Below are 25942 nucleotides of genomic sequence, written 5' to 3'. Positions count from 1 at the left end.
GTGATCCCATGGACTGCAGCACACCAGGCTTCCCTGTCCATCACCAACTCCCGGAGTTACTCAAACTTCTGTCCATTGAGTCGGTGATGCCATCCAACCATCTCAGCCTCTGTCATCCCCTTCTCCTCCTGCCCTCAATCTTTCCCAGCATCAGGGTCTTTTCCAATGAATCAGTTCTTTGCATCAGGTGGCCAAAGTATTGGAGCTTCAGCATCAGTCTGACTAATTTTGTAGATTAGAAGACCAGAGGAAGCTCAGAGACTTAATTAACTAGTTCAAGGACTTATCACTATCACATTTGCTCTCGGATCCTCCATTCTGGGCTTCTCTGGTGGCTCAGTGGTAAAGGATCCACCTGCCAATGCAGGAGACACAGGATAGATCCCTGGGTTGGGAAGACCCCCTGGAGGAGGAAATGGCAACCCACTCCAGTATTCTTACTGGGAAAATCCCACGGACCTAGGAGCCTGATGGGCTCCAGCTCATGGCGTCACAAAGAGTGGGACATGACTGAGCAACTGAGCATGCATGCCTCCCTACTCTACTTGCGTTCTGGTTCAGTCTTTAATTGGTATCTTCAATCTACTTCCTAAGAGGAACTCCAGTTTTTCTCACAAGGCAGAGAACACAGTGCTCCTTGGTTCATAAAAGAAAACCAATATTTGGACTCAAGCAGTCGGGTGGAAGTCAGCAATCCCATTTGTCACGAAGGCACTGCTCTTTTGTTCAACAGGCTTTTACAGACAGAGCCACGGGGAGGCGGAAATTCGGATCCCCATCAATGCCTCCTAGACCCCGGCTAATCAACAAGAAGGCCCTTAGTCACGAGCCATTGCCTGCGACCCCGGGCTAATTCTTAATGAGGATTCAGCCCAAAGCTGCTGACTGGAGCCAGCGCTGGCAGCAATCACTCGGCGTTCCCGCTGGGGTCACAAGGCCGCCGGGGGCGATGGGGCTTCATGAAAGAAAGATGGAATCACCTTCCTTCCTCTCTTCCTCTCCCACTGCAGCTGCGCAGTTCTCCCCACACGGAGAAGGTGCTGTGCTGACTCAAAGCTCCCTGAGCAAAGCGATCTTGGCACCCAGGCAGCCAGGAGCCAGAAGTTGGGGGGTGGAGGCCTTGGGAAAGTGACTTGACCTCGGGAGGCCTCAGTTTCTCCATCTGTGTAATGGGGAGCATAATCCCTAGCTCTCAGTTGATGGGAGAGATAAACCGGCTCATGGATATAAGCATGATGCCTGAGAAGGCGTAACAGCTCACAATAATGTTGATTTTAAACAGCTCCACACGCTCTGTCCCTCTCTTCTCCTACTTGATGCAAGATGCTTTTGAAAATCATCATCTCTGCTCCGTTTATGACGCCAATGGCCGAGGAAAGCGATCCTCCCTGCTCCTTCTCCTCCCCGGCCTCCTCCCGCCTCTCCCTCTCCTCCTCACCTCGGCCTCTTCTTCACTTCCCCTGCTCCTCTTCTCGTCTCTCCTCCCGGCTTCCCCCTCCCCATCCTCCATCCTTCACCTGCTCTCGCCTCCCTTTCTTCCCACTCCCGTTTCCCTTCCTCTTGCTCTCCTTTCCCCCAGCCTCCTGGTCCTCCGCCTTCTCTGGTCACGGTCACACCAAATCCCATACCAACTTCCAATTCAGCAAATAGATATTATATGAGTCCCAACGGCCACAGCACTATATTTAATATAATGAAACACAAAGTTGGTAAAATCCCTTCCTTAAAGAAACCTTTGATTAAATTTGATAAGAAAGGTAAAACCTAAACAAAATGAATGTGTTTCAAGATGAAGTTTAAAAAAAAAAAAAAATGCCATGCAAGGGGTCTTAAAAGAGGCTTCTCGGAAGAGGTGGCATTTGGGAGACTAAAGGGGCGTGACTCTCGCCTGAAAGGTAGAACATCCAATGCGGCAGAAAAGGCACAGGCCGTCTGAAGAATGCTCTCTGTGTAGGAAAGGAGGCTCCTGGCACAGAGGAGGCCTCAGGACGTCGTCCTTTTAGGTTGAACTGGATCTGGCATGAAGTGGAATGAGAATCTTAAGAATTCAGAGAAAATGGAGCTCACTACGGGCTGGGTGATTCATTCATTTAATTATTCATCGATTATTTATAAATTCATTTAACACGTATCTTCTGCGTATGTACACTGTTTATGAGCCGGATTCTATATATCATGCTAGAGACAGAGATGGCCCTTAGCAATGAGGAATTTATACTCCAACTAGGGAGTCAGATTAATAATATTACATGACAGATCGTAGGGAAGAAGGTGCGCAGGGTGTCTAACAACCTGAGCAGATGCAGGAAGAGGAGCTTTCCGGGGAGAAGTGGAAGTCCAGGAGCTGGAGAAATGACGTACAAAGGGGCAGAGTAATAAAGACAACAACAACAAAGATGCCTACAGTAAAATGTAAGAAACTCCACAGGCCTGGAGTAAGGATTCGGGTACGTACTGGATGGTGGAATATGACAGGCGCAAGTTTGATTCTCACCAGCCTGGCGCCCAGGTCTGTACCTTATACCCAGCTCAGAGACGGGGGAGGGTTTTAAGCAAAGAAGCAACAGGATTTGATTTGGTGTTAGGAAGAGTGCACTGCCTGCTTAGATGGGGATGGACCAGCAGAAGCGATCAGAATCAAGAAAACTGGTTTGACAATCGTTGCAATGATCCAGGGAAGAGAGAAATGGTGATGGGAGGAGGTGAGCCAAGACAAGGTAAAGTTCCGAAGGATTCCTGATGAGAGGATGGACATTTGTGCTGGGCGTGGAAAGGTGGACTGAACTCAGTGAAGGAGAGAAGGACCATCAGTTAGGGCATGAACAGATCCTCAGGGCATCAGTGATAGGTGATAGAGACTGCTCTGGAAGGAGCTGAGCTTTCAAGAAGAGACAGGGAAAAAAAGAAGGGGAAAGGAAGAGGAGGAAGAAGGAGGGAAGAAAAAAGGAGGCGGAAGAGAAATAATTTAAGATCAGTAAGTGAAATGAGCCACTTGAACATAAATGCCAGAAGGAGGCTCTCAAAACACAGCAGAGTCTCGGGGAGCCTCTCTGGAGGGTAGAGCCTGGAGTTATCATCCCGCGGCCCCTCACTGCCTCGCCTCCCATCTTCTCAAGATCTTGATTGTCCTCCTGTCCATTTTTGTCTTTCAGAAACAGAGAGTGAGCTAGTGACCTCTCTTTTTTTTGTCACTGAGAAAAAGACTATGTCATTGAATCTAAGATGCCGAATAGTGTAAAATATACCACTGTTTTGCATACACTAAGAAAAAACAATACTCTGCCAATTAAACTATGACACACCATCAGTTATAAGAAACATTATAATTTCAGAGATATTAAAATCTGAACTGTGGTGTTGGAGAAGACTCTTGAGAGTCCCCTGGACTGCAAGGAGATCCAACCAGTCCATCCTAAAGGACATCAGTCCTGAGTGTTCATTGGAAGGACTGATGCTGAAGCTGAAACTCCAATACTTTGGCCACCTGATGCGAATAACTGATTCACTGGAAAAGACCTTGATGCTGGGAGAGACTGAAGGCAGGAGGAGAAGGGGAAGACAGAGGATGAGATGGTTATGAGATGGTTGGATGGCATCACCGACTTGATGGACATGAGTTTCAGCAAGCTCCAGGAGTTGGTGATGGATGGGGAAGCCTGGCGTGCTGCAGTCCATGGGGTCACACAGAGTCGGACATGACTGAGTGGCTGAACTGAACTGAAAATCTGAGAAGTCTTTTAACAGGTCAATTAACAGTGATTGGGAGTAAAGTTTAAGAAACTGGCCCTGTTACCACAGCTGTGAACTGGACCCACTTTTGGGTCCATATACTCTCTTTCCCTTTACCCTGAAAGAACTTGAAGGAGGTCTTATCTAAGGTAAATAATTCCAGTCATATACAAGATACTATTCGCTCTTCCCTGCTCAACCATGACCCCAGTGGAGCAAAATCAAGGTTTCCTTCTCTGAAGATAAATCCCCAACAACGTACCAGAGTTTTGTTGCTTCTATATTAAAAAAGAAGAAAATCTCAGGGACCCCATGTCACCTTCTGCTACTGTACCATTTACTGTGAGATTCCTCTGGAGCATTTGCTAAACCCCTGCCCTCACTTCCCCTCTTCTTATTTTCTCTTGGAGTCTCTCTACGCAGGCTTCCACTTCCATAACTCTAGTGAAGCATTGCTGTCAGGGTCACCCACGACTTACATGTTGCTAACCCCACCACTCTCTTCTCATCTTCATCTGCCCCGTCCCATCAGCAGCAGCTGACACAATTGACAATGACCTCTCCACCTGATTTCCAGGATACTACGTTCTCTGGGCTCTCTTCCCATCTCTGCCTCCACTCTGCCCCTCAGATAGTTCTTAGCTTCCTTTCCTTGTTCCTCATTATGATGCCATTATCCCAACTCATAAATATTAAACTCCCCATGGCTCAGTCCCTGGGGCTCCTTCTTTTCTCTATCTATACTCTCTCTCAAGGTGATTTTATTCAATCTCACATCATTAGATATCATCGCTGTCCTCTCCCCTGACTTTCCAAATGTCCCCTCAACATAGACATAACAGACGTCTCAAACCTAGGTTCAAACCCAATTCCTCATGGCCCATCAAGACAGATCCCTTCCACAGCATTCACCATAGCAGTAAGGGGATCCGGTCACTGCAGCTGCTCAGGCAAAACGCTGGGAACCTCCTCTGTTTCTCTCTTTCTCTCACACGTGTTTCCTCAGTCCCCTGCCAAAGAATGTCCGCACTACTTGAACTAAAAGTATATCCATAATTCAGTCACTTCTTACAACCCTCACAGTCGCTCCCGGTGGCCCCGGCTCTCACTGTTCTCTCACCTTAATAAACATGATGGCCTTCTAGCTGGGTGCCTGGATGTGATCTTGCCCTCCACAAGTCTTTTCTACAGAACAGTCATAGTAATTCATGTAAAATGGAAGTCAGGTCCAGTTATTCCACTGCCCATATTTGCAATGGCTTGCCATTTCATTCAGAGTAAAATCTAAAGCCTGTTCCATGGTCTACAAATTTCTAGATGACCTATCCCCTCACTACCTCTCTGACTGTAAAGAAAATAGATTTCTCTGTTTACTTGTTTAGTGTCTGCTCCCCCAACACCCACACACTCAATGTAAACTCCAGAATGACTGAGACTTTGCTTATTCAGGGCTCTATATCCTGTTCTTAGAACAACTTCTGATGTATAGCTGACATTCAATAAATATTACTAAATGAGTAAGTGAATGTGTGAATAAATACATTTCTGAATTATCCCTAGATTTCAGCAAAATATTATTTCCGCATCCCTTTCCACGTCACTGAGCTATCGAGGCAGAGGTCTGCTCTCTGTACATCCATCTCACCAGATGGATACTCGATTCAATTACATGACAATGTCGGTAAAACACTCAATGGGTTTCTTGGAGAGAGAAGGATAAAAATGAGAAGTTATCGTTATGCCATTAGCATTATTACAAGTAGCTCGGTGGTTGCTGCTTTGACTACTAATAGCCTCTGTTCATTTCCATGATACTTTCTTTCTCATTTCGAGTCTCCATCTCCAAACTTCCTCTTTTTTTTTTTAAAATTTTTCTATTTCTCTCCACCTTTGCCCTGTTTTGTGAATTGTTTATGAAACACCACAAAGTGAAGGTCATTCGAGTGCCATTCGTATCATCCTCCATCTACCCTAATAAACCTGCAGACTCTGCCCCCAACCCTCATGCAGAAGGATCAGGAGGGGACCAGAGGAATACGGAGCCACCCATTTTAAGAAGGAGAAACTCTAAAGTCAGGCTGTTGGGGTTAAAATTCCAGCTCAGTCACTTAAGAAGCCTCTCTTCAGTCCCAGTTTCCTCACCTACAAAACGGGCATGTTATTTATCTATGCCTCCCTTATAAACGCTATGAGCATTAAAATGTAATAAACCCCATTATATAAAACAAATACAAGTTAAATAAAAAGAAACACATAAATGTAAGTATAGTAAAAATAAATTAACACAGCTCTTGGCACACCAGGATGTGCTTAATAAGCAGCATTTGTTATTTCTGGTTCTTCAACCCTCAAGTCCATGCAGTTTCCCTTTAGGCTGGGCTGGACCACCTCCTGCTCTTTTACGTCTCCATTTTATTCACGCTTTCTTCTTGCAGAGGATGTCAAAATAGAGCACATTATTAAATAAAAGCTTAATAGCTGCATATTTTATACACAGAAATGTATACACATAAGTCATGTGTGTACAGCTGTATCGATTTTCACGAAGTAAACGCACCCACGTGTGGCCATCGTGATCAGAATCTTACCAAGACCTCCAGAAACCTCTCTCACCTCTCTGCAGTCACTCCCCTGTTCCTCCTCTGCAAAGCAATCCTGAAACAGTGTATGTGTCTGACTGTTTCTGACCGGTGGAAAGAGCAGAATCATAACAGCATATCCTCTTTCCTGTCTGGCTTCTTTAATTCAGTGTTTCTTTTTTTAAACATCTATTTATTCGGGTCTTACTTTGTGGCACATGGGATCTTTCGTTGTGGAGCGTGGGCTTTGCTCTAGTTGTGGAACTAGGGCTTAGTTGGTCTGTGACACGTGGGATTTTAGTTCCCTGACCAGGGCTTGAGTCTGCGTCGCCTGCAGATTCTTAACCACTGGACCACCAGGGAAGTCTCTCTTAATGTCACAGTCATGAGATTCTTCCATACTGCTGCATGAAAATGGTAGTTTAGGGACTCCTCCAGTGGCACAGTGGTTACGAATCTGTCTTTCAACGCGTGGGACATGGGTTTGATCCCCGGTGGGGGAACTAAGATCTCCGATGTTGCAGGCAAATAAGCCCATGCGCTACAATGACTGAGCCCGTGCTCCACCACCAGAGAAAGCCTGAACGCTGCGATGAAGACCCAGAGCAGCTAAAAATAAAATACAAATGGTGGTTTATTCTTTCTCATTTCTGTATTGCAGCCCGTCATGTGACTGTACGACAAATTATCCATTTTCTTGTTGATGGGGACTTGGGGACTGTTTCCATTTAGGAAACTCTTTTGAACAAAACTCGTGAACATTCATGATTTTTGGTGAACATATGTAATAATTCTCTTGGGCATACTCCTAGGAGTTGTAACTGTTGGGTCATGAGGTTTGTAACTCTTGGGTCATGGGGTCAAGCCATTTTGAGTTCTTAGTGGAAGCTGCCAAGAAGAGCTTTCCAAAGTAATCTGGAAAATTTATTCTTCTGGAAGCAATGCATGTACACACCCACTGTTCCACGTCGTCACTCCTAGATATTGTCAGTTTTTTCCAGTTGAGCCAGACTGATTGCTGTGTTATGACACTGAATTGTTTTAATCTGCATTTTCTGAGGATGAGTAAAGCTATTCACTTTTTCAAAAATCTGTTTGTCATTCTTATATTCTTGTTTGTGAAGTGCCTGTTCATGCCTTTCTATCCCTCTTCTTATCCTCCTGGATTGTCTGCCTTTGGCTGAGTGGTTTCAGAGGTTGTTTACATATTTTATGTGCTTCCTTGGTGGCTCAGTCGGTAAAATGATCCGCCTATAAGGCAGGAGACCCAGGTTCGATCCTGGGGGTTACACATTTTACACATCAGTTCTTGGTCAGATACATTTATCATCGACATTGCCTTCCACTCTGTAACTTGAATTTTCATTCTATGAATGGCATCTTCTGATGAACAGAAATTAATTTTAATATAGTCCAATTTACCAACCTTTTTCTTTCACTTGCTGCTTTCTGTTTGCTACTGAATAAATATCAGCCTACCTCTAAATCAAGAGATGCTCTTCTGTCTTACAGCAAGAAGCTTCTTTGTTTTACCCTCCACCAGGAGAGTATTTTTCTCCTTTCTAAGACTCCTCTACTTAGACAGATAGAATGAATTAGTTTTTTATTTTCCCGAATCTCCATAGTAATGTGCATTACTTTTACTATCTTTATTATATTACATACTACTTTGAATCATATGTATTTTCCTGTCCATCAGCCCTACCTTATCCTCTCACTCCAGTCACTCAAATATCTAAATCTTTCATGTTCTTTTCACTAACTCCTGGTCACGATGCCTCCTCAGTAACTCCGAAATTGGTCTATTTCACTCCATCCCAACTGCTACCTCCTAAATTTGTGCATTTCGTCTTGAATACGGCAGCAGTCCTTAACTAACTGGTCACCAACCTCTAATCTACTCTTTAATTAACTGACCACACAATAGCCAGATCGATCTTCCAAAACATTAATCTCTTCCTGCTATTTTGTTTTGTAAAACCCTTTCATGGTTCCTACTACTCTCAAATTAATGGTCACTTCATTTAAGTGCTTAGTGACTGAACAAGAAATAATGTAACCAATGGCAGATCTGGGTTTTGGAGGACTGAGGCTTATACTACAGGTGCCTACTGAAGAAAGGAATTCAAAAATCACATGGGAATGTGAATATTTAGAATGAGAAAAGTTAGGGACTTAGAAGGCCAGAGAGCCCTGGATCTTAAACTTTCTTAGCTTCAAGGTAAATCAGTTTCTAAATGTCCCTAAGATCTTAATAACTTCCTAGCAACATCTTGCTCATCCCGTCTAAATTTACTCCAGATATAACTCACACTCTCTACATCCTTCGTGCATAGCAGGGTGATCAGACGCAGACCGGAGCCACACTTCCTGGATTCAAACCCTGCTCTCACTCCACAAGCTCACTTTAGGCATCTCAGTAACTAACGATGGGGATCTTGGCACACCCAAGGTCAGTCTGTCTGTCTTAGTCATTTCTTATCAGGCATGACCAAACACATCTGTATACTCTTTTCTCTGTATACTCGGGATAGGATTATTCTTCATATATTCGAGGTTTTGTTTTCTTGGCTTTTGTTTTAACACTAGACCATTCTCTTGACCTGATTTTCCCTGATGGAATTTCATTCACTGCTCCCAAGTGACGCTACGAAGCTCACCCTGTACCGCTTTCCAACCATCTTCTATAACAGGAGCATGAATCAAAGAGTTGCCAAGGAACCAGAATATAAAAGTCATATTAGGCTCTGCTTAGCTCGATCTGCCAATCTCAACCCAACTTTCCTCCCACTGACATTCAGAATCACCTTTATCATATACCTTTCTAGAAGGTCACATTCTTAGCTCGCTCAAAGTCAAAGTATATGCCATTTATTTTTTCTGACTATAAAGTTAATACATGATCATTGTAGAAAAGTTAGAAAAAGAATTGGAAGCTAAAATAAATCACCTCTAACCTAATCATCCAGAAGTAACCTCTTAACATCTTGGCATAATTCCTTGCAATGTTATTTTTCCTTATCCTTTTACATTAAGTTCATACCATTCCTTCAATCAAAATCATCCATTTTCAATTGACATAATACCAAATCATTTTCACATATCTTTAAAATTCTTTACAAACAGCATTTTAGCACCTGCCTAATATTATGTTGTATGGATGCTACATAATTCATTTAGTCTCCTCAGGTAGAAAATTGAGATCTTTACTTTGTTTTTTTCTTTGCTATTATAAATTATGCTTTTTAAAATAGCACTATCTGTACTTAAAAGTCTTATCATTTCTCTCCCTACAATCTCCCCTCCTCTTCGTGATGAATTAATCAAGATAAAATGACTGTTTTAAAACATGTTTCCTTCAAGGTCTTGAGTATATATGGGTCTTACATATAACAGATAATAAACAAATACAAATATATACTTCAACAAACTAATCCTTAGGATTATTGCAATTTCACTAGCAATGCCTAAGTGCATTTGTCTTGCTCTATTCTGGCCAGCACTGAATGTTCTCATTTGCAAACTCTGCTAAAAGCACGCACGCCCACACACATATATATGTATGAATGTACTAAAGACCACAAATGATTAACAAAGGAGGAGAAAGAAGATTACATGGAACCCCAAATTCTATAAAGTGCCCTATAGTTCTTTGAATTCAAATAACATCTGCCAAAATACATTGAGAATCAAACACAATAATGTGGGAAATTCAGACACTATGATATGAAACTTTAATATATATTAGATCTGGAACATCTATAAATAACACTGTTTAGACATTTTCATCAAAATAATCAGATAAAGCTCACATTTCCATAACTTTATCTCTGAAAACTAATTAATAACCATGAATTTAATGTCCCATATACGTTAAAATTTTAAACAAAGACATCATAACTGTCTTGATTTCCATATTTTTAGCTTTCATTGGTTTCTCTCTGCCTTTCATCTTCTTCTTCTTTCTCACTCTACATCTGGCCTCCTGATACTCCCCCATCCCTCCTCCCGCAGCCTGCTCCCTCCCCCCCCTCTCTGTTCCCATCACTTCCACTGACATCCTACCTTGAAGGTGCAGTTTGCTCTCGGTGCTCTGCAGAAGGACGGAACTCACAGAGTCCAGATTGTCGTAGCTGTTACAGCCCAGGGGCCCGGTGCGTGTCTCTGTGACCTGGAGGGGACAGCGAGGGCGACAGGTGTGAGACGGATGCCCTTGGCTGGGACAGATCCTGCAGAGTCGGCCCCCAGCAGGGATGCAGCAGCGGGGAGAGTCTGACTGCGCCCGCGGCCACTCCCCGAGCCCCTGCCCGTGCCGAGGACCAGGGCTGACTGGTGCCAAGCGGGCAGGCTAGCAGGGCAATCTAGCACGGACGGGAGCCAGAGCGCCCAGGTTCTATCCTTGGTTCTCACGTCACCGAGCCACTGTATTTTATGAACTAATAACAAGTGGAAACACTATCATGTATTTCGAAAGCGTGGGCTCTGGAAATAGGAGGGTCAGCGTTAAATCCTGACTGAGCCATTGATTTGCTGTGTGACCATAGGCGGGCACTTCTCTAGGCTCCTGAAACCTGAAGCTAATAAATCCTGCCCACGAAGGCTGTGAGACTAAACCTGATGGGCGGAAGTGCCTGGTACATTGCGTATGTTCGATAACAGACATCTCATTACCCAGAGCCTTTATAAATTGCAATGTGCATTATCGATGAGTACGTATGCATTGTTACTAGGCAAGAACAATACAATCATTCCCATTTTCACAGAAAAATTAGCAAAGAGCACAGTCAGCTCCACTGTAGAAGGAACGCCCCTGTCCTCTGGCGGTGTGTTTCTAAACGACTGTCTGAGAATAACTGAGGTGGTGGACAGCAGGGCGGACAGCTATTCTAGAAGACAACCTTGAGATGTGAACGGTGCAGTATGTACAGTGGCTTCTTCGTCTCTTCGGTCTTTACTTTCCATTATTTCACACAATCGTTGGTGGGCTCGTCTTGGGGTTTGCGTCCTGCTGCTAAGACACAGCGCTGGCTGCTATAGAGAAGGAGGGTTCTAGCAGCGCCAGCTCTGCCTCTGTCCAGCAGGAGAGCTTTGGGTCAGTAACTCCCCTTTATAAGCCTCAATTTCCCTATCTCTACAATATCCACCCTAACAGTAAAGGGATCATGTTTTTGAAGTGTTCAGCACTTAGGAAACAGTACACAAATGGAAGGTTATTAGGCTTTGCTTTTAAAAAGTAATTTACTCTTTTTTGTGTATAGAATAATAGCATGGTTATTGTTGAAAGACATTCAAAACTACCAATTCAGCTTGCTGTAAAGATACTCAGGGAGAGGAAAACAACTGGCAAAGTTCCCCCACCTGGGTCGGTTGCTCATCTTACACAGAGCTGGCGGGGAGACCCATTCTAACCAGCTGGGTCTTGAAGGAGCCTCAAGAAATGGCTAGAAAAACCTGAGTCCCAGACTGAATGTCGAGGATGGAGCTGTTGCAAGAATGGTTTCTTGAGTGGCCTCTGTCTAATTTCTCTGAGAAACTCCTCCTAAAGAGGCAGACTGCACTTCCAGGATGCACAAGAGAGGATTATCTCCCGACAGAGCTTCAATATCTCAATTCTGAATCCCATCCCGGGGGGAGGGAACCATTTGGTGATAATGAAAACCAGGCCTTGGCCTCGCTGCTCTGACTCCGATGGCTGCATAAAGCTCCAGCTCCCCATGCTGAGTTCCCTAACAACATAATCCCCCCGATATAGCCGATTCTTCTCGGATAAGCTGGCCCTTTGTTTGTCGATCTGATTTATTTCTCTCCCTCCTCAGCAAGGCTCTCCCGCCCACGTTTCTTCTCTTCCCTGGGTCAGTTTCTGACTCATCTGCCTGACCCCTACCAACACTCCCCTGCCACCCCCCAACCCTTCACACGCACACTATCCTGAGAGGTACCTTTTAATGTCTTGGTAGAAGACTAGCAACAACAACAACCTAAGACTATGTCTGCATTTTATTCAGAAGAAATCAGACTGAAGAATGAGACATAAAATGCAGGTATAATCTGGCTTAAGAGAACTTGAGATGCAAAAAACTCTTCACTGAAACCCTCCAAAGAACTAATCCTTTTTATCAAAAATGCCCTCCTTCATTCTCTTTATAAAGGTAATCCTTGAATTTCTTATATTGAAAGTGGAGTATGTAAGTACCTATGCTCTAAGGCAGTGAGGTGAAACTTTACGGCTGCGCTTTCCAATACGGCTATTTAAATTTAAATAAATTAAAATTAAAAAAAAAAAAACCCTTACAAATATAGTTTGTAAGTAGCCACAAGTCATGAGCTCCATAACCCCATATGTCTAGTGGCTCCTGTCTTGGCCAGCACACATTCAGAGCTTTTCCATCATCTTGGAAGGGTCTACTGGACAGCACTGGGTAGATGAGCATGGGTCAGCATGTGACAGGCTGGCTGTTTTTATAAATAAACTTTTACTGGAAAACGGCTATGATCATTTTTTTTTTTTATACATTGTCTATGGTTGATTTTGTTCTACAGCAGCATAGGTGAGTTATAGCCACAGGGGTCATAATGTCCTGCAAATCTTGAAATATTTATTATTGGCTCTTGACAAAAAATATTCCTGACCCTGGTCTAGAGAGTAGAGTTCTAATCCCTGTTACTGATCTGGCTAGGTGTGTAACCCTGAGCAAAAGTCTTTAACTTTTGGACCTCAGTGTTCACATCTGTAAAATGGGGAGAGGGAGATGAAAAACACAGGTGTTAACCAATTACTGGCCTAGGCATAATCTGACTTCTGGGAACTCTATGACCTTGTGAAAATTAATTACTCAGTGTAGCCTCAGTTTATTCACCTACAAAGGGAGCCTGGAAATCATTTACATGGAACTTGAAGAGTGAAAGCAAGTACTATGGGTAATTACACCCCATGACCACAGCCAGGGCTGCCCCAGGAAATCAGTGCATGTGGTCTTAATGAAAATGCTCAGGGTATTATAGGGCATTGGAAAACCTCGGTCAGAGTGGCTGGCCAGGGGCACTGTTAGCTCCATAGGAAGTAAGGAAGCGAGGAATCTCATCTGCCCACCGACTCTCAGACCACTTCAGCGCAGTGCTGCTGCCGTGAGAACCTGCCCCTCAGGCTGTACCTTGATTGCTCCGGTTGATATCTGGATCTCATGGAGCCTCCTCATGGTGCCATCACGGTCAACAAAGTAGGACGATGCAAGCTGGTGCAGAGCTTCAACACTTTGGGTGGCATTCCCTGACTTTCTGTCCAGGCGACTTTTGTCCATGTACATGGTCAAGGCCTCCTCCCCTGCGTGGAAAAGGAAAGAAGCTCAGGCAGGCTGTTGAACTCTGTGAGGGGTAGAAGGGCTTCAGGGCTGCGAAGCAGAGAATAGCTTTGGGCCTCTAATTTTGCCCAGATTTCCTTCTGCCTCTGAAAAGCAAGAGCACAACGCAAGCAAGACAGTCCAGAGGTGGCGGTAAGCACAAAGCTTCAACAGGAGGAGAATCATGAAAACAAACTTGGATGAGCCCTTCCCGTTCCTTTCTCCTCCTCCTGTTTCCTTCCTATCATCCAGCTCCTCCTATTCCTCCTCTCATTTCTCCCCTCCCCTCTTCCCTCCTTTCCTTCCCCTTCTGCTACCCCTTCCCAGGTGGATGGATGGACAGAGAGATCGAGAGACAGGGAGAGAGACAGATAAGACATAGTTTAGACAGAGATACAGATAAACAAACAGGAATAACTATGCATCTGTGGAGAGACGAAAAACTAAACCGTCAGTCCTGTGAAATCAGATGCTGTCTATATTATCGTTGCTGCTGTTTAACTGCTAGGTCGTGTCTGACTCTTTTGCAACCACACAGACTGCAGCCCGCCAGGCTCCTCTGTCCACAAGATTCTCCCGGCAAGAATACTGAAGTGGGTTGCCATTTCCTTCTCCAGGGGATCTCCCCGACTCAGAGATTGAACCTCAGTCTCCTACACTGCAGATGGAGTTTTTACCACTAAGTCACCGGGGAAGCCCACTGTCCGTATTAGTCACTGCTTTAGGAGACTGGGGTCAATCCCTAGGTCGTAAAGATGCCCCGCAGGAGGAAATGGCTACCCACTCCAGTATTCTTGCCTGGAGAATTCCATAGACATAGGGTTGGCAAAGAGATGGACACAACTGAGGGACTGAGCGTGTAACATAATCCTTTGTCCAAAGTCTGGTGCTTGGCAGATATTAATAGTAAATAGTTAATCATCCAATATTTTCATGTATCCAATTAATATTTCTTAAGCTACATTTTGGAGGAGAGGGGAGATGACAAGAAAGTTAGGCATAGGGTAGAAGAGAGAGAGAGAGAGAGAAAAAAAAACCTTACATCATTTACTCCATGAAATTTTCCTTAGAAACAAATGCATATGTTACTAACTATGAATTTATGGTGGATTTTATTTTGGATAACAGGATGATTCATCAGAACTTCAGAAGGGAAGCTCCACCTAAACAGATCTGATCCTTGTACCTCTGGTTTCACCCTCAACCAACTGTGAACTTCGGGACATAACCTCTCTGTTTCTCAATTTATTCATGAATAAGATTAGAAGAATAAAAATAGCACCTATTCCATGGAGTAATTAAGAAGAATAAATTAATTAGTATATACAAAGTCCTTATATTAGTATCTGTTTGTTGTAGCAACCAAAAATCATTTGGGATAGGAGCAGAACATTTGATTCTAGAACTAGACTGCCTGGACTTGAACTAGCTACAGGAGTCAGTTACCTACTCCCTCTGCACGGCAGGTTTTTCATGTGTAATATTGGAAATACTAACTGCATTTACCACCTAGGTCGTCATAGGGTTAAATCTGTTAATGACATAAAGTACCTGAGCTCTGCCTTGCACAGAATAAGTTCCGCCATTGTTCGATACTACAGATTATCAATCATATAAGACTTATGCTTACTTTTAGTCAACCCAATACAATAGGGTCGTCAGAGAACAAACGTTACCGATAACTTTCTGAGGACAAAGCCTGATATCTAAGATAACTGAAATTTCTTTAGAATGCTGATGATTTTTTGAGTTAAAGGGAAGATTACAAAACAAAAACACAATAAACGATTACTTTTGGAACAACAGTGGTTATCCTAGGACACAGACACGGTCCTGACACAGAGGTCAACCCCTCTGCCTTGGCCCCGCCATGACTGCTTGAAGAACGTGGTTTCCTTGTGGTTCAGAGCTCTCCCTGTGGAGCCTCGTCTGTCTTTCAGCCAAACCATTCCTTCTGCCTCCATGCTTATTCTTGCCAATTTTCCTCCAGCTCCATTTTTATTTATTTGTCTATTTTCTGCTTGGAATCCCATTCTTTCCTTCCTCTACATGTCTGGCCACTGAAATCCTGCCCAGCGTTTTGAGCCCGATTCCAGGGTCGCCTCCTCTTGCCGCCCTCTGCCCGTGGCCTGGCGTCTCCCGTGCACGCTCCAGAAGCTGCTCGGTTATCGGTTATCAGCTTCCTGCTGGGGCTTTCCCGGCCACACCCTCCCCCAGACAGCAGTCGCCATCCCGCGTTACCGCTCTCCAGGGCGTCCCTTCTGTTTAGCTCGCATATATGCACTGTACTCTGCGTGTTCTGAGCACTCCGGCAGGCAATGGCAATGGGGACAAGTGAATAAGACAGCGCCCCATCCTTAGAGTCACCCAGTGAACGCACACGTGATGCCCAGGATAGGAGCCACTGGCCAAATGTGGCTGGTGGGCATCTGAAATACGGTTGTTCCAAACTGAGATGCACTGTGCCTATAAACTACACAGTGGAATTCCAAACTGGACAATGTCAAAAAAGAAAAAAACAACACTAAAATATCTCACTAATAACAAAGACTGTAAAGGGTGTGGAGAAAATGGAACCTTCCTACACTGTTGGTGGGAATGTAAATTGGTGCAGCCGTTTTGGAAAATGACATGGAGGGTCCTTTAAAAAGTAAAAATATGATCCAGCAATCCCCCTCCTGGGCACATATCCAGAGGAATCTCTCATTCGGAAAGATCCACATACCCCATGTTCATAGCAGCACTATTCACAATAGCCAAGGCATGGAAACTCCACACTCATCAACAGATGCTTGATTTATGGAAGACGTGTTACATATGTGTCATGGAATATTACTCAGCCATAAGAAAGAACGAAACACTGCCACCTCCAGCAACACGGATGGACCCAGAGATGATCATCCTAAGTGACGTAAGACAGAGAAAGACAGATATCACATGATATCACTTATACGTGGGTTCTAAAAAATGAGCTTATTTACAAAACAGATTCACAGACACAGAAAACAAACTTACGGTCACCAAAAGGAAGAGGGCAGGATGGATAAATTAGGGGTATGAGATTAGCAGGTGCAAATTACTATACATAAAAGATAAGCAACAAGGATTTACTCTTTAACGCAGGGAGCAAGAGTCAGTATCTTGTAATAACTTATAATGGAAAAGAATCTGAAAAAAAAATATACAAAACTGAATCACTGTGCTGTACTTCTAAAAGTAACACCATATTGTAAATTGACTATACTTCAATTACAAAATAAAAACAGACTAACAGGAAAAAAGAAATAAAAATATCAATAATAGGTTTTCATTACATGTTGAGATAATATTCTGGACACATTATGTGAGATAAGATATATAGTTAAATTGATTCTCCCCTTTTTCTTTTCACTTTTAAAAATGTGGTTGGAAAGTTGTAAATGGCATTTGTGACTCACACTAGCGGCTCATGTCATATTTCGATTGGACGACACGGGTCTAGGGAGACAGACGCACACAGGAATCACTTCAGCGATGCGCCAGATGAAGGGTGAAGGTGCCGATGCGTGGGGCGGGATGCAGCCCGGAGGAGGGGTGTCTGCGTCCCTGTGGGCACCGTGGGACCCAAGTCACTGGTGATCCGGTCTCTCCCAGCTGCATCTCCCGTCACTCCAGCTACGCTCGGTCCTACACAAACGTGCCCTTTCTCTCTCATGGTCGGGGCTCTGCTCTTCTCCTGGCCGACTTCTACTCATCGCTCAGGTGGCGCCAGACACAGCACCACCTCTGGGAAGCCTTCCGGGAGTCGCCAACTGTTCACTTAGGCTGAAGTAAGAACGCTAACCACAGGCTTCCATGCACGGTCCCCTTTTATTTCTGCAGTGTGTTACCGGCTACATTTCCTGGTGATTGCTTGTTGAACAGCCTGTCTCTTATACCAGAGAAGAAGCTCTGTGAAGTCAGTGAGGATGTAAGAGCCTTTCATCACTTCGTTGTCGTTGCCTAGCACAATCTGGGCATATATTATGTGCTTAACAAATGATCAGCATTTTATGTGTGGATGAGCGGATAAATACGGAAGTGGTCCAGCTCTGCAGTGTTTGTTGAATGACACATCTGCCTTAACTACTAGACTGAAATCTTCCAGTGAGAAGATTCAGGATCATTAAAATTAATCTCTGGGTTCCACAGGCCTAGATTTAAGCCGAGTTCAGGATAAGAAACTCTTATCTGCACCTTCCCATGAAGCCTTTGCAAGTTACACAAGAGAACATGACTATCCATCCTTTGGATCTGCAGCAACCGGAACAGACTTGGCTTAAAGACGACTTTATACTCAACAATTAGATGTTGAGTTCCAGAGGGTGAGCAGTGGCCTGAGGCAAGAAGGACTCTATCTGATTCTTCTTTGTAATGTTCCCAATGCTTCTCCCAGGTCAAATGAAGAGCCAAAGTTTGGTTACCATTTGAAGGGTAGATGGATGGATGGATGGGGAGACAGATGATTAAATGGACAGATGAGCAGATAGATGAGTGGAGAGGTAAATGATTAAATAAGTGAATATAAGCTAGAAGTTAGAGCCAGGAGGCAGAGGAAATAAATATTACAAGTGTCAGCTCAGGCTCTCTAAGGGGCCTGTGAAAGAGAAGGGGAAATAGCCCAGGTCCCTCAGGACTGAGAACTGGAAGAAGCAAACCTTAGATCAAGAGGGGTTAATGGGCTTCTTGCTGCATTATTAAGACTTAATTTCTTGTTTATTAAGAGAACATTCTGTTTAGAGTTGCTTTCCCATTTGGGCATTCCTGCAAATTGCCTCTTCACCCCTCATAGACCTTTCCTCAGTCTTTCTGTCCTCTGGGGCTTTGTCTCGCTGTCTGCAGCACTTCTTTCAGGGGGGAACAAAGTGGGACACGCAGAGGATGGGCAATGAGGGGGGAAAATCAATCATCTTAGCTTCTGACTCACTGGGGGACACTGTTCCCAGAAAAGGGAAGGGCATGTCTGGACTTCAGGTGTCTGGGGCGTCCCTCAGCCTTTCCTTCTGAAAACTCTCTCCTCAGCCTTTCCCCAGAGACTCAGTTCACAGCCTTCCTCTTAGCCAAGGGGAGCTCTCCCAAAACACAGGGTGAGTGATGAGTACACACACACACACACACACATTCACACAAGCACAAAATCATAAGCTCTCACACATTCAATAGACATTCCTGCAATATGCATACATTCACACACATATACACATATATGTATACACTGCAACCATATTCATGGGTTCAAGGCATACGCATGTGTGCAATGCATAGTGTGTGTGTCCATATATAGGTTAACTTTCACAAAAGTATTAGCAGGCCTCTGTGCAAGCGGGCATGCACTCCCATGCACGTGCACAAGCTTAGTCACATACATCACACAGACACCCCCCCTGCAAGGCGTCTCCTTTGGTCTAGAACACAAGCTTCTGAGGAACCAGGGGGAATGACCATCCCTGATTAATTGTGTCATTCCAGACCTCAATTTTTTTCACTTCATCACTGTCCATAAAAGGCACTCACATCGAGTATTTTATGAGTTTAACAGATGTCGCCCCAAAAGTGAGGATCCCAGAGAAAGGGCTTAGGTGTCAGTGCTCCCGCCGACTGCACCTCCTCCTTCTCACCCCCTCTCCCTCCTCGTCTCTAAATGCATCTACTTGTCCTGTAAGTGACAGTTTAAGGATCATCTTTTGTTGTTTGAGTACGCCCTCAGGAACTCACCTGACACCTCAAACAGCTCATCAAAGCAGTTCTTCTAAATGAATATGCTGTTCTCCTTAGGAAAAATTATAGTGAATACAATTCTCTGCACTTTCTTATATTCATATGGAAAAACGGAGAGCCAGACAAGAAAGTGAATTTCTCCGCGTCTGCCATTCATCTAGCAAGTGGGAGGAAGGGGCGGTCGTCCCGAGGCCCCGGCGTGTGGGTCTCACTGAACAATGACACTCCGTGCTGCGGTCAGGCGCTCAGTCCCGTCTGACTCTGTGACCCCGTGGACCGCAGCCCGCCAGGCTCCTCTGTCCATGTAGCTCTCCCAGCAAGAATGCTGGAGTGGGTGGCCGTGCCCTCCTGGTTGGATCTTTCCAACCAGGGACGGAACCCACACCTCCCGCGTCTCCTGAACCGGCAGGTGGGTTCTTAACTGCTGAATCACCAGGGGAGCCCCCAAACAATAACAACAATGATCGCAAGAACAACAACGGCAATGATTTGTTAGGTGCCAAACACCGAAATAAGCACTGCCGATGCATCATTTTCTATAATCTTCAAAGTGTGCATGAATACTAGTATTAGTTCTGTTTACACAAGAGGCAACCAAGGCTGAGAGCATCGAGCAGGCTGTCAAAGTGACACAAACCTTGTGAGAAACAGACAATCAGACGCCAGAATCCGCCCTTCCAGACCCCACGGCCCACGGCTCCCTTCTCTGCTGGCACATGAGGAGGCTCTTAAGGAAGACTTTCCCGTGAATGAATGCATGGATGAATGAAGTGGTGATGCGAGAAGGACCTCACACGGCTGTTGGTGCTGTGTCCGTCAACAGTAAATCCTCCCGCCTCCCCGCTCCCCGCTCCGCCAGCTGAGGATGGAGGAAGCATTCAGGGCTTGCTGTCCAATATGGGAACTCAATCCAGTGCTCTGCATATTTTAAAATGTGCTGTAAAAACAGGAGAGGAACAAGGCTCTGTGAATAATTCACCACCTCGCCTTGGAGAAATTAAAAATATATTTCACTGCAAAAGAAGAGTCGTTGTTATTTGGGACTTCCGGGGACTTGGACAGAACACAGTTCCTAATGGAAGAACTGCATTGATCCTAGTGACTGTTTTTTTTTCCCCAAGTGAAATGGGAGGTGGGGGAAGTTTAAAGAAAAGGGTACATGTTAATGCCACACTCAATGTAGAAGTGATTTCATTTTCATTTTATGATAGAGCAGAATTTATATGACATGATTTAACATCCATCTGTTAACCAATACGTGCTGGCTGATTGATTGTTGGATTGGGTGGGTTGGCAGGTCAGTGAGCTGGTTAAAGAGATGACAGATGTTGGGTCAAAAAATAATGCAAGCTTTGTGGACAGAAAATCTTAAGTTAAAATTTTAATTTTGTCATCAATCTTAGCTATACCTCTTGAAAGTCTCAACGTCCTTATATATAAAATGGAAATAATATAATCTAACTTGTCATTTTTGCAGACTAAAGAGGGCATAGAATGCCTACTATGAGCAAATATTCAATACGGTGTGGCAAATATGAGTAAGTGGGGCTTCCCTGGGTCTGCAAGGCAGGAGATGTGAGTTTGATCCCCTGGAGAAGATCCCCTGGGGAAGGAAACGGTAACCCACTCCAGTATCCTTGCTTGGAGAATCCCATGTCCAGAGAACCCTGGTGGGCTACAGTACCATGGGGTCACAAGGAGTCGGACACAGCTGAAGCAACTAAGAAACAACAACAACGCTAATAGCTAAGCAGTGGATTCGAAAGAATGAACTAGCCCAACCGACCTCTCCACCCACATCGTCCACATGATTACATTTCTAAGCTGATCTGCCTTGAAATGCATATTGTGTGCTCAGCCTAGAAAGTTTCACCACCCTTCTACACAGACAATTCCTACTGAGCTAAACCGTCACTTCCTCTAGGAAGTTTACACTAACCACTCCAGCTTGTGCTCACCCTCCTCTGAAAAAGAAGATCAACTGTCATAACCATGACTCGGGAGACCCACTTGCCTTTGTCAACACACCAATCCTGACTGTTTCTCTGACATGAGCCGAATCTAAACGCAACTTTGCGGCGCTCTGAGCAGGTGGCATGGTGCTCCATCACCTAAGGGGCTTTCTCAAAATTCACTGGACCCAGTCATTGTGGCAGAAAACTGACCTACAAAGGATAGTAGCTCATAATACAAGATGACGCCTGTGGGCAAGATCTGTAAGCGGCCAAGTGCAGTGGTCTCTACCACCTCCTGCGTCCTTTGCGTCTCCTGCCCCTCATTTATCCTCCCCTCTTATCCTCACTCCCTTCAAGATGAACTGGACACAAAGCGGAGGAAAGGGTAAAGCTGAGTAGGGAGGGGCAGTTAGTCTGCGTTCCTACTGCTCCAGTCCAAACCCATAGAAGATACAATGATATCCCCTTTGTAAAATGATAACCTCAAGTTATCAGCCACTAAAGCAGATTTCAATAAACAAAAGAACTTCTTGAAACAACATCTCAAGTTTGATTTTTCCCTCAGATTAGACTGCACTCCAAAGGAATCAATACAATAAGGAGATTAAACATTCCCAACAGACTGAGCTAATTCCAAGGTGACGCCATTATTCCCACAAAAGTTAGAAAACGCTCACGTTAGATTTTCCCAGAGAACAGAATCAACCAAGACTACCTGGCTTCTCTGATAACACAGCCTTCTGAGTGATGTCCAATGGCAGAGATGTTAAGTTGGCTTCGATCCCAGGCCACCCCATGGTCCCCTCCCTCCCAGACCCAAAGTCACGATGAGGCTATATGGCCCAGCGACTGTCGACCTACCTCCCAGGGTGGCAGAGATGAGCAGGTGGGTGCCGTACTTTTTGATGATGGTGTCGATGAACTGCTGAGTGGTGGGTCTCCTGCCGAGCAGCCGGATGCTCCTCTGAAACTCCGGCATGAGGGGCACGGGGTGGCGGACCAGGTCTCTCCTCTCGATGGCTGTGTTCCTCACCTTCCAACGGGCAAACTCCCTGGGCAGGAGAGATGGGCAAGACTCTCAGCTTACCAGCTCTATCCCCAGGCCAAGTCCACCCAACCAGCCCACCCAGGCATCGCTCCCTAGGTGAGAGAGTGCTTGCAACTATTTTCAATATTTGTTAACTGCCTCTGAGCTCTGGAGCCCTCACTCTTTCCAGCACCATGAATATGTACTGGGTACCATTCCCATCACTAGCAGCTTCCCTGGTAGTCGACACAGTAGAAAGTCCGCTACAACTCAGGAGACCTGGGTTCAACTCCTCGGACGGGAAGATCCCCTGGAGGAGGGCATGGCAATCCACTCCAGTATTCCTGCCTGGAGAATCCCATGGACAGAGGAGCCTGGCGGGCTACACACACACACACAGGGTTGCAAAGAGCCGGACACGACTGAACGACTAACACATTCTCATCACTGGGATACCGCAGTGAACCAGAGAGATGCTGTCGTGCTTCCAAGATGCTTATGGAGCATCAGACACAAAAATCACTGTCATCTAGCTGCTTAGTCATCTCCCTCACTAGACCGTGAGTGAAACCATAGAGATGGGATCTCCTCAGGTACACAGTACACATTACATGGTGGAGTCAAAAGCATGCAGGCTGGAGGAATAAATAAGCAAGAGAATAAAGGAAGGAAGGCAGGCTCTGTACCAATGGACAAGGCATAAGGCACAATGCAACTTGAAAGTTGTTTGAAGACAATTCCACGATCCAGTAACGAGCCCAGGACTCGGCTTCAATAGAAAATTCCCCATGCATTCATTGAACAACTACTGTTTGAGAGAAAATAAGCTATGTTCTGAACACCAGGTGAGGGAATTTCCACTCTTCCCTTCACGAATGATGGAGAAGGTCAAGATGGAGGGATACTGGGCTTGGGAGCCTATACTCAGGGTCTCACTGTGCCTCCTGTAAGTTACGGGGTGTGATCTTGGCCAGAGGATGTCACTTCTCTGGATGTACATTTCCTTATGTGCAAAATCCAAGCAATATTATCTATTTCCTATTGCTGGTGGCCAGAGTACATGAAGTATAGGGTGTGAAAATACCATTGGGAAATGCCAGGCACTGTTTCAATGTGAAAGTTTTATAACTTCTATCTTCTCACACATTCACGGATATATAAATCATCAAAGGTTCACAGATGATGGACGAGGAGCATGCAAACCAAACACAAGTAGACATTTAAAGGGCCTCAGTTCAGGTTGTTTTTGCTTTAATAATGATCTCTGTTCCTACCAAAGATGGAGCTTCCCCTGGAGCAACCAGTTCTCTGACCTGCCTGAGTTATAAGCTCCAGGTCCCTTGAGCAAAACAGACTAGTCAAGAGGACAGTAAGGTCAGCCCAGACAGATGATGGGAATGAGAGTCTAATGAAAAGGTCCCCCTCTCCTGCCACAAGCTGGGAGAGATGAATAAAGGAGGGGCACAGAGCAAGAGGCAGCAGGACAGGGTGGGAAACAGGACCGGATAAGTCTCGGTAACTCAGGGGTGGAGCTGACCCCTGATGCAGAGAAAGCTGTGTCTGAAGAAAAAGCTTCCACAATGGAATGCATTTCCAAGCCTCAGAGCTTATGGTCTGTGTCTGCTTAAGAAAGTCAGCTCGGTGCTCTGCACGAGGTAGGTACAAATCTACCAACTGCACTCAATGAACCCTGCAGGGTACCAACTCAGTGCAAAACATCATGTCCACAGGAGGGGAGGGGACACACCCCAGTCTGATGACCTTAAGATGCTCACAGTCTGGCAGGACAATCATGTCCTGCTTATCATAAACCAAAGACTACAAGACACAAAAGAAGGAGCACAGACTTCTGAGGTCGCTAGGGGAAGCTTCAGTGAGTAGGTCACATCTTAACCACAGTTTTATGATTTAAAAAACAGAAATGTTGTTTTTTTTAAAAATCCAAATACCCATGTAGGGCCAGAGCAGAGTGAGTAAGAGGAGGGCACGTGACACATTACGGGAAGAGCTGCACAGGCGGTGACGTGTATGAAGGAGAGGGTGTGAAACGGGACACAATGGAGCCCGTGGGGTGACCAGGCGTTAGAGGGCGGGGGTCGCAGAGCCAGCCAAGGGGGGCTCACAGGAGTGGTCGGCAGCTGGTGGCATGAGTCCCTAAGATTACTGCTCCCTGCTCTGGGTCATTTCATCCCCCAGAGTGCAGGCTGAATAGGACCCAGTAATTTGCTTCAATTGAACAAACTGTGAAGGCGATAGCACGTTAGTTTTGTGACCAGGTTACAAAATATGGCAACATCTTAGCCATAAGGAAGAACGAAATGATGCCATCTGCAGCAACGTGGATGGCCTCAGATATTATCATACTAAGCAAAGTAAGTCAGACAGGGCAAGACAAACATCATGTGATATGACTTGTATGTGCAATCTAAAATATGACTCAAACGAACATGTCCGTGGAACAGAAACAGGCTCACAGAACAGATTGGAGGTTGCCAAAGCGGGCGGGAGAGGGAAGCGTTAGGAGCTTGGGATTAGCAGATGCAACCAGTACATACAGGGCGCGTAAACAACAGGTCCCACTGTATAGCACAGGGAACCACATTCAACATCCTGCAATAAATCACAATGGGAAGGAATATGAAAACGAACATACATATGTCTGGCTTCCCAGGTGGCGCAGTGGTAAAGAATCCGACTGCCAATGCAGGAGATGCAAGAGACACGGGTTTGATCCCTGAGTCGGGAAGATTCCCTGGAGGAGGAAATGACAACCCACTCCAATATTTTTGCCTGGAAAACTCCATAGACTGAGGAGCCTGGCGGGTTACAGTCCATGGGACTACAAAGAGTCGGACATATATATATATATATTTGAATCACTTTGCTGTATAGCATGAATTAACTTATAATTTACAAGTATAGTTGTAAATCAACTATACTTAAATAAAATTATTAAGAAACCACTGCAAATACGGCCACTTCCATTTGCCCCTCCCCTCCATTTCTCTCTCAGTCACCCTCTCTCCCTTTGTCCTGCCGTGATGTAAGCCGCTCTATCGACAGATCTGTATGGAGAGGAAGGGATGTCTCTGAGGAACTGAGACCCCACGGGGGCTGAGTGCTAACAGTAACCATGTGGTGAGCTGCCAGGCAGACCCTTCCCTGCAAAGCCTTGAAATGATTACAGTGTAGCTGAACCACAGCCACGCCAGAGCCCCACCCACGGAAGCTGTGAGATGATACAGAGTTGTATTCAGCTACTAACCTCCGTGATTTGTTACCCAGCATCAGACGACCAAGAAAAGATGATGAGAATCATCAGATATTTCTGAGGAAACAGTGTTTCCTCATCAGCTTATCACTGATATGTATAAAACTATACATATATATATAATTATGGAATTAAATATATATGTATAGGCATAGAAACATATACTTCTTTCAGTATTATAGACAAATAATAGTTTAAAAATATTACATTATATAAGTATGCTATATACAGAGATAATATATATATACATAACTTTTATTTGTAACTTACAACCTTGCATTACTATTTTTTTATGTGACTACATATGT

General features: G+C 44.8%; 1 protein-coding gene across 1 annotated transcript in view; it reads right to left on the bottom strand.

Annotated features, from left to right (window-relative positions):
* The window catches only part of BRINP1 (BMP/retinoic acid inducible neural specific 1), a 187701-nt gene that overhangs the window by 47749 nt on the left and 114010 nt on the right, over positions 1-25942 (bottom strand). The window contains exons 3-5 of the mRNA XM_061163971.1: positions 22198-22388; positions 13460-13629; positions 10374-10479 (exon numbers count right to left, since the gene is read on the bottom strand). Of these exons, the coding sequence (XP_061019954.1) occupies positions 10374-10479; positions 13460-13629; positions 22198-22388 (467 nt within the window). The remainder of the gene's footprint in view (positions 1-10373; positions 10480-13459; positions 13630-22197; positions 22389-25942) is intronic.

This window comes from Dama dama, chromosome 16, assembly GCF_033118175.1.
Source record: "Dama dama isolate Ldn47 chromosome 16, ASM3311817v1, whole genome shotgun sequence".
NCBI classification, from domain to species: Eukaryota; Metazoa; Chordata; class Mammalia; order Artiodactyla; family Cervidae; genus Dama; species Dama dama.
Note: the sequence above shows the minus strand (reverse complement) of the source record. Positions and strands in the feature narration are given on the sequence as shown.